The sequence below is a fragment of the Scylla paramamosain genome, unplaced genomic scaffold, assembly GCF_035594125.1.
Source record: "Scylla paramamosain isolate STU-SP2022 unplaced genomic scaffold, ASM3559412v1 Contig21, whole genome shotgun sequence".
Taxonomy (NCBI): domain Eukaryota; kingdom Metazoa; phylum Arthropoda; class Malacostraca; order Decapoda; family Portunidae; genus Scylla; species Scylla paramamosain.
The window spans coordinates 105,147-115,000 of record NW_026973686.1 but is presented as its reverse complement, the minus strand read 5'-3'; the positions used below and the strand labels follow the sequence as shown (position 1 = coordinate 115,000).

The following is a 9,854-nucleotide window of genomic DNA, read 5'->3' as shown; positions in this document are numbered from 1 at the left end:
GTCAGGACCTGAGGAAGGAGTAAAGTTTACTACGTGGCTAATTATTTAGGTCTTCTGTGGCTGGACTGCATCAGCCCGCAGTAGCATTTAAGACAAACAGGGTCACTAACAAGAGACACCAGAAACTACAGCAAAGAGTGCTTACAAACACACAGGAGTGTCAATCACCGTTCACTGCGCCAGCTCGACCTGTACTCTCACACGGGCAATGAGTCACTTCCCTAGGTATAGAATGTAATTCACAACTACACTTATTGGCAGACTACTATGGAGACTCCTAGTCTATATAAGTAAGGCAGGGCGTACGGCCAGTAATGACTCACTTATCCACTTAAGGCAACTAACCCGGCTAATTAAAATTCTGCCTTACTCTCCTTCGAACATTAGAGCAAGTCTTAGTACATCTGTTTCTTCCAACTGCTGGGTGGTGACTGAGAAAGTGCGCGAAAACACTCTCCCCACACTGCTGCTAAGGGCGGTACAAGGAAAGAAGGGAGGGGGGGGTGCGACAGACACACACACACACACACACACACACACACACACACACACTCTTCCTTCACACAAAACTACAAGAACCTAATTACACACACACCTTTCACTCAAAATTCAAAATCATGGCGACTCCTACACCAGCCTCGGAGTCCCCCATCTGGGGAGGGGAACAGAAATGTCCCCAGGTCGGACTGCTCTTCTGGTATCGACCCTAAGTGTCTTGACACGCCTCTCAACTTTTTCTTCATTAATTTCTGCAACACTCACGGTCTTAGATTTAATTTTCAATCTATAGAACATCACCTCTCCTCTGATAAACCTCATCTTCTTTCCCTCACTGACACACAGGTGTCTGAGGCAACTGACAGTAACCCAAAGTCCAAAGCAGGATGTTGCATTTATGTGCGCAATGACTTTACCTGCTCTCGTGCCAACGCTCTTGAATCTTCTGAGTTTTCCACCATCTGGCTACGACTAAAGAGTCACTCTCAAGCTAAATTAATCTGTGCTGTATACCTCTCATCTAACTCCTCTGACTATAAGAAATTCTTTGACTTCTTAACTTTTAAAGTGGAGCACATTCTGACTCCCTTCCCTTTTGCGTAGATCTCCATTCTTGGAGACTTCAATGTTCACCATTAGCTTTAGCTTTACTCTCCCTTCACTGACCATCCTGGCGAACTAGCCTTCAACTTTGCTATCGTCCATGACCTAGAGCAATTGGTGCAACACTCTACTCGTATTCCTGACCGTCTTGGAAATAAACCCAACATTCTTGACCTTTTCCTAACACCTAATCCTTCTGCGTATGCTGTTACCCTCTCTTTTCTGTTGGGCTCCTCTGATCGCAATCTCATATCTGTATCTTGTCTTATCACTCCAATACCTCTTCAGGATCCCCCTAAGTGGAGGTGCCTCTGGCGTTTTACCTCTGTTAGTTTGGGGGGATCTGAGGAGGTATTTTGCTGATTTTCCTTGGAATGACTACTGCTTCTGTGACAGAGACCCGTCTCTGTGTACCGAGCGCATAACAGAGGTGATAGTGTCTGGCATGGAGAGGTACATTCCTCACTCTTTTTCTCGACTTAAACCTTCCAAACAATGGTTTAACACAGCCTGTTCTCGTGCTATACATGATAAAGAGGTGGCCCATAAAAGGTACTTGAGCCTTCCATCACCAGAATCTCATGCACTTTATATTTCTGACCAGAACCATGCCAAGCCTGTTCTCCAACTGGCCAAAAACTCCTTTATTAATAGAAAGTGTCAAAATCTTTTAGGATCTAACTCCCTTCGTGACTTCTGGCATCTAGCCAAAAAATATCTCCAATAACTTTGCTTCTTCTTTCCCTCCTTTATTTCAACCAGATTGCACCACTTTTATCACATCTATCTCTAAAGCTGAACTCTTCGCTTATACCTTTGCTAAAAACTCTACATTGGACGATTCTGGGATTGTTCCTCCCTCTCCTCAACCCTCAGACTACTTCATGCTACCTATAAAAATTCTTCGCAATGATGTTTTCCATGACCTCACTGTCCTAAACCCTCGGAAGGCTTATGAACCTGATGGGGTCCCTCTTATTGTTCTCCAAAACTGCGGCTCTGTGCTTGCACCTTGCCTAGTCAAACTCTTTCAGCTTTGTCTGTCAACATCTTGCTATCTTGCTGGAAGTTTGCCCACATTCAGCCTGTTACTAAAAAGTGTGACCATTATAATCCCTCAAACCACCGTCCTATTGCTGTAATTTCCTGACTATCTAAACTTTTTTAATCTATCCTCAACAGGAAGATTCTTAAACATCTATCACTTCACAAACTTCTATCTGATCACCTGTATGGGTTCCATCAAGGCCGCTCTATTGGTGATCTTCTGGCTTTCCTTACTGAGTCTTGGTCATCCTCTTTTAGAGATTTTGGTGAAACTTTTGCTGTTGCCTTAGACATATCAAAAGCTTTTGATAGGGTCTGGCACAAAGCTTTGATTTCTAAACTACCCACCTACAGCTTCTATCCTTCTCTTTGTAACTTCATCTCAAGTTTCCTTTCTGACCTTTCTATTGCTGCTGTGGTAGACGGTCACTGTTCTTCTCCTAAATCTATTAACAGTGGTGTTCCTCAGGGTTCTGTCCTATCACCCATTCTTTTCCTTTTATTCATCAATGATCTTTTAAACCAAACTTCTTTCCCTATCCACTTCACAGACGTCCAACTCTTCAGGAAGTAAAAAGCTCACGCAGGGAAGCCTCAGAACGATTGACTTCGGATCTCTCTAAAATTTCTGACTGGGGAAGAACAAACTTAGTATTTTTCAATGCTTCAAAAACTCAATTCCTCCATCTATCAACTTGACACAACCTTCCAAACAACTATCCCCTCTTCTTCATTGACACTCAACTGTCCCTCTCTTCTACACTGAACATCCTCGGTCTGTCCTTTTCTTATAATCTAAACTGTAAATTTCATATCTCATCTCTAGCTAAAACAGCCTCTACGAAATTTGGCATTCTGAGACGTCTCCACCATTTTTTTCACTCCCCCCATCCAGCTGCTAACTCTATACAAGGGACTTATTCCTCCATGTATGAAGTATGCTTCACATGTCTGGGGGGCTTCCACTCATACCGCTCTTTTAGACAGGGTGGAATGAAAATCTTTTCGTCTTATCTACTCCTCTCTTCTAACTGACGGTCTTCAGTCTGTTTCTCATCGCCGGAATGTTGCATCTCTTGCTATCTTCTACCGCTATTTTCATGCTAACTGCTCTTCTGGTCTTGCTAACTGCATGCCTCCCATCATCCTGTGGCCTCGCTGCACAAGACTTTCTTCTCTCTCTCATCCCTATTCTGTCTACTCTAGGGCAAAAAAGTATTCTCAATCTTTCATTCCTTTCTCTGTTAACTTTGCAACCCCCTACCTGCTTCTGTATTTTAACCTTCTTATGACTTGAATTCCTTCAATAGGGAGGTTTCAAGACATTTATCACTTTAGATCTTATTCAGACACCGGCATCTCAGTGGGGCCCCTTTTTTTTTATTGGACTTTTTTTGTTACTCTTGACCGGTGTCCCTCCTATACAAAAATTATATATATATATATATATATATATATATATATATATATATATATATATATATATATATATATATATATATATATATATATATATATATATATATATATATATATATATATATATATATATATATATATATATATATATATATATATATATATATATATATATATATATATATATATATGTTGTGGCATAAAAACTTCAGTAAACAAAAAGTTATTTATTGTGTTTGTTTTAAACACGTCAGTTTATAATACAGAGTGGAGCATTTTTTGTGTTTAAAGAAAAATCTTACTTGTGAAGGATTTGTTTTACATTTATAGGTCTCCAAATTTAAGAGCTTAACTATCAAATTATATAATTGTTCATATATGGCATCCAGCATTGAGGATTTGTGCTCTTGGTGGTTATCACCTGCATCTGTGTGTGTGTGTGCGTGTGTGTGTGTACGTGTACGTGTGTGTGTGTGTGTGTGTGTGTGTGTGTGTGTGTGTGTGTGTGTGTGTGTGTGTGTGTGTGTGTGTGTGTGTGTGTGTGTGTGTGCTTATGTGTAACTTACCATGAGTTGCACAGTTTACTGGTAACTATTACATGGATTTGAATTCTCTGCATCTAATATATTCCTCACCACTGCTTGACTATTTTTGCTCAGATCGCGTTGGCCAAACGAGCCGTGACACAGCTCTTCCAAATTCTCCTCCAGACACTGCACAATGACAGGCGCCCCATCCCCAGATTTTAGTCCTTCACAGTCCCCTCCAAAGTAGGCGGAGCTGTTTCGAGTTATGAGATGTTCTCGTGATTCCTCTGGATTTGCACACATCAGTCTGAACACATATACTAGCCATCCGGCAGTGTCTTCCCATCCAAACCCAATCTCTTTGGTGGGGTCATTATGTCTAGCCCGCAGCTCCTTGGGGCTGTCCTCCCATTCAGCCCTCAGCTCTTTGGAATTGTTCTTCCATTCAACCTCCAGCTCCTTGGCAGGTTCCTTCTCCCTGTACCTTCTATGCTCCAGCCACCGTAGGAACGCGTTCTTAAAGCAGAACCCGCTCGGCACTGCGATGCTCCATTCCCGTGTGAAAAACCAGGTGCAGAAACTCTTCTTGTGTCGGGGCATCCAGCGCTCGGCCTTGAGTCGCGAAAGAAGTAACTTTCCCATCAATTGCACTTGGCGCTCCTCCAGGCTCAACGTTCCTAGTACCTTTGCTTCTGTCAAGGCAAAGCTGCACCGCCAAGAGCCGTCAGCTGCATTACTGAGCTGCATGGTGGAGGTGTCCTCGGGAGTAAGGAGGGGTCTGGGGATTTGTTCCTGCCACGGCACCTCCAGCACCGGCACTAGGTCCACGCCGACCAGTAACAGTGGATATTCCTGCCCCTGCCAGGCCAGAGCGAGCGCCACGCCTACCTGTGTGCTAGTTAATCCCGGTGGCACCAGGCTCAGTCTTTCATCTTGCAAGGTGTGATCAACGAGGAAGCGGTGCACCTCCTCATACAGATTATCCATAAATTTGTTTCCCTGAAGATACATATTTTTTTCTTTTTTTGCCTCCACAGCTATTCGTAGTCTGCCCTTCAGCAATGCCTCCTTTTTCTCTCTCTCACTAACAATAACTCTTATATCGTCATGGTGAATCACTATATTTACATCAAATTCATCAGGAGCGTACAGCTTGGAGCCATCCCCAGAACTGCCCACCAAACTCAGGTTTCCGCGGTAGGTGGGATCTTCCTTTGACACGTTTTCCATGATGACGTTCAGTTCCGCCATTACCGCTTCCTTTACCTCAAGGGCCTCTCCTCTTGATAAATCCAAAGTTTTCTGCTGCAACTGAGCTTCCTGTTGTAGCTCCCGGAGTGGTTTACTTTTTATAAGTTTCTTAATTATCCTTTCGGGGTAATGGCGGTCGAAGGGTGTTATTACATTCCGGCTGTACTTATAATACATCTTGTGGTACCCTTTAAAGTTTTGCTTCACTTGCTTGGCAGTGGTCCCCGCGCGGCAAGGTGAGTCATGCACCTCTTGTTGGGCCAGCAGGTCACAAGTACTTGTGTGTCCAAACATGGCGGCCAAGAGGCGCGGCGTCTGGCCGTAGATATCGCGTTGGTGTGCGTTTGCGCCAGCACTCAGCAGCAGCGCCACGCAGCCATCCTGGCCATGTGAGGCTGCCTGGTGAAGGGCTGTGGTGTCACAAGTATCGTCGAGCACCTCGTCAATGGGAAGAAGTCCTTCCTGCAGAATCAGATGAGTCAGGTGCAGAAAACCTTTGCGCGAGGCCAGAAGCAAGGCGACACGGTTATCAGCTGCAGAGACATCCTTACTCTTGCCAAAAAGAGCATTCTGTACGTACAACGCTTTCCGTACCTCCATCTTATCGCGATCTCCCTTTTGGCGAAGCTCCAGATTCTCTAGTTTTGTCCGCTCCATCTCGAAGACTTTCTGTGTGACGTGAGGGAAACAGAAAATAGTGAATGTGTGGAGAGAGAGAGAGAGAGAGAGAGAGAGAGAGAGAGAGAGAGAGAGAGAGAGAGAGAGAGAGAGAGAGAGAGAGAGAGAGAGAGAGAGAGAGAGAGAGAGAGAGAGAAGGAAGGAAAGATGGAAGTGACATGTATGATAAATATCTAAACACAAACAAACAGACAGCCTCACCTGGTCCAGCTTCCGTCGCTCCTCATCGGTCATCATGTGCACTGCAAGTCGACCGTGTGTGTCCGGCACGTATGGAGAGCCCCCGAGGTCCCTGGTTAACACCTCGACCATGCCCTGGTGGCCAGCCTCCAGCGCGGCGTGTAGGGCACTACCACCCAAGGTTCTGCTGAAGAAGGGCCACGCTCCCGCCCTCTGCAAGAAGGCGGCAGTCACAGGACAATTGGCTGCAGCGGCCTTTGTCAGGAGGTCACTCAGCGCTGCCCGGTCAGTGTCCTTACCCCATCGCCAGGCAGCCTGCCATGGGGAGTTTCCTTCGATGACTTTCAGCAGATTTTTTATGCCATTGAAAAAAGCGCGGCTGACCTTTCCCAAGCGACGCAGCTCCGCACGCAGCCGGCAGCAGTAGGCCTGTGAGAGAAAATTCAGGACATCAACTTGGTAAGATGCCTTTGAGGCATATGTGGTGTTCGCTACAGGACCGAAGAGGGTTTGTGTTTTTGTGTTTGTGATCTTCATAATCTCTGAGCTCCACAAACAGGATTTTCTTTTGGTCAAAGCATCAATTCATATTTTATATTAAAAATTGCGAACCAGAGTGTATTATTTACAGGAACGCAAACATAACGCATCATATGTTAACAAACAATGGTGATTGAGAGCAGCTGGAGATCAGAAAACCAATATGAAGGAGGCAGTAGACAACTGCTGAAACGTGTCTCACAACACAAGGGAGTATTCACAGCCTACACTCTAAAGACATTTCCTTTACACAAAACTACGTGCAACTAATTACACGCATATCTTTCACTCAAAATCCAAAATTAAATATGACGACTCCTACACCAACCTCGGAGTTCCCGTCTGGGGAAGGGGGTCACAAATGTCCCCAAGTCGGAATATTCTTCTGGTATCGACCCCAAGTGTCTTGACACCATCCTGAACTTTTCTTCATTAATATTTGCAACATTCTTTTGCCTCACCGAAACAAAGGTGTTTGAGGCGACTGACAGTAACCTCTTTTCTGTACCCTCCTTTCTCTATCCTCATCTTCAATCCAAAGCTGGATGTTTCGTCTATGTGTGCAACAACTTAACTTGCTCTCGTGCCTACGTTCTTCCGAATTTCCCACCATCTGTGTACGAGTACAGAGTCACTCTCAAACTAAATTTATCTCTGTTGTATACCTCTCACCTAATTCCTCTGGCTATGAAAGGATTTTTTACCTCTTAACTTCCAAAGTGCAGGACATGTTGACTCTTACCTATTGCGGAGATCTCCATTCTTGGAGACTTCATTGTTCACCACCAGCTTTGGCTTTCCTCTACTTTCACTGACCAACCTGGAGAACTAGCTTTTAACTTTGATATCCTCCACGACCTATCAGATTCCTGACCGTCTTGGAGACACACCCATCATTCTTTTCCTAACCTTTTCTATTTATGCTGTCACCCTATCTTCTCTGCTGGGATCCTCCGATCACAACTTCATATTTGTATTTTTCCTAACACTCGAATTCCTCCTCAGGATCCCCCAAAGCGGAGGTGTCTATAGCATTTTGTCTCTGCTAATTTGGGGGACCTGTGGAGGTACTCTGAATATCCTTGGAATGACTACTGCTTCCATATCAGAGACCCGTCTCTGTGTGCTGAGAGCGAAACGGTGATAGCCTCTGGCATCGAGGTATACATTCCTCACTCTTTCTTTCTACATAAACCTTCCAAATCTTTATTTAACACATATTCTCGTACTTTATTTAAGGGGGCGTCTCTGGAGTATTTTCATGAAAATTTTTAAGATTGACAAAACTTTTTTTTTTTTCGCTTAACATGTCGGGGATAGCACGAAATATCAGGTGATGAATCTTGTTTTTGAATATCTAAAAAAAAAAAAAAACTTTCCCTTTTAGATATTTAAAGGAAGCATTGCCCTGACACACACTGCCTGCTTCTGCATTTCCATCAGTAGTAGGTAAATTGCCATGGGGGGTCGCCCATCCTAAAATGGCATGCCATGAGGGAGGTGGAGGGGGCAACGGCGACGGCGACGGCGGCGCTGACGGGGAGAGGTAGGGGCGTGTGTCATTATCCTTTGGTGTGTCATTATTCTTTGGTGACTATGAAATGACTAAGTGAATCAATAATGGTGGGTTGGAAGTAATTGTGAGGAAGAGGGGGGGGAACCTGAACGCGTCAGGCAAGGCAGGCGGTGGGGATCGCTGACGGCTTGACGTCAGGGTTGCCATCACACGCATGGTTTGGGAGTCACTGGTGGCTTGCCATTACAGCCTCCCTTTCACTCACGCGGATCCTGGACGGCCGGGGTGGTTTGAATCTTGTCATCACGTGTTCCCTGTGTTCCCTCCGGCATCTCAGTACATTCCAGTGTCTCCCACTACTCGATGGTCAAGGTCAGCGGAAGGGAAGGGGGTGGGGGAGGATTGAACTCATCAGGTAACGCAGGCGGTGGGGATCGCTGACGGCTTGACGTCAGGGTCGCCATCACACACATGGTTTGGGGGTCCCTGGTGGCTTGCCATTACGACCTCCCTTTCACTCGTGCGGATCCTGGATGGTCAGGTTGGTTTGAGTCTTGCCATCACGTGTTCCCTCCGACATCTCAGTACATTCCAGTGTCACCCACCACTTGATGAAGGGAAGGAGATGGGGGAGGACTGAACGCCTCAGAAAAGTGGGTGGCGACGCCGCCAGGGGTCATGCGGCCTTTGTTTTGGGCCACCGCGCGGCCGCCACGCGCTAGTCGCACGCGCGGATCCTGGACGGCCAGGGTGGTGAGTCTTGCCATCACGTGTTCCCTCCGACATCTCAGTACATTCCAATGCCCAGCCACTTCCCGATGGTCAAGGTCGGCCACGCTGTGCCGTTATATCCTCCAGCCTGTCGACATATATATGACATGAAAAGGTGAAGTTTAAAGTCAGTCTGTTAGTTGACAGGGCATAAAAAAAAACATGTCGTTCAGAGATAGTGACGATATATACGTATACCTATCTTCTCTTGCAGGCGGTAGGTCATTTCCCAAAAACACAACAACAGAATTTGAAAACAGAATATTACCCATTCATTTAGACACCGGTAGGGATTATGAAGTCGCCTGTGTAATATTTTATTCCCTAAATATTTCTACTGCATTACGGAAGGGGATCCAAATTCCAGTATATCGTTTTATGGTCGGGTTAAGCAGTCCGAGTTTGATGTGTATGAATATAACATGTATACCTATCTACCAGAAAGGAATATCATCTCCAATTTTACCGATAAGAATATACCGGCCATAACTAAGGCGATTAATGGACAGATAGTGAGAGAACTTCAAGCAATTTTGAATGAGTCCTTTAAGAAGATCTATTTCCCATACTCGGAAATTACCTATTACGACCGCGACTTGGAGAGAGTCATAGTTAACAATGCGATCGTGCCTCCTAATGACGATCCTATTTACAGTGATATAAGTATAAAATTTGCCTCGCATATAGCTCGCATTCTGGGTTTCAATCTAAATTTTCGCTACACCGTCTACTTTCAAAGACCTGGCGACACCATTTCATCTTCCAGTGCGAGCGAAGCTTCCCCCTCGACACCCATAAAATTATTCGTTCAATATGTACCGCGA

General features: G+C 45.1%; 1 protein-coding gene across 5 annotated transcripts in view; it reads right to left on the bottom strand.

Moving 5' to 3' along the window:
* Positions 1-9,854, bottom strand: part of LOC135097472 (uncharacterized) — a 106,630-nt gene that overhangs the window by 10,202 nt on the left and 86,574 nt on the right. For 4 of the 5 annotated variants that reach the window (XM_063999421.1, XM_063999422.1, XM_063999418.1 and 1 more), the window contains exons 5-6: positions 6,225-6,632; positions 5,940-6,014 (exon numbers count right to left, since the gene is read on the bottom strand). In XM_063999421.1, coding sequence (XP_063855491.1) covers positions 5,940-6,014; positions 6,225-6,632 — 483 coding nt within the window. The remainder of the gene's footprint in view (positions 1-5,939; positions 6,015-6,224; positions 6,633-9,854) is intronic. The other variant, XM_063999420.1, reaches the window with a different exon arrangement.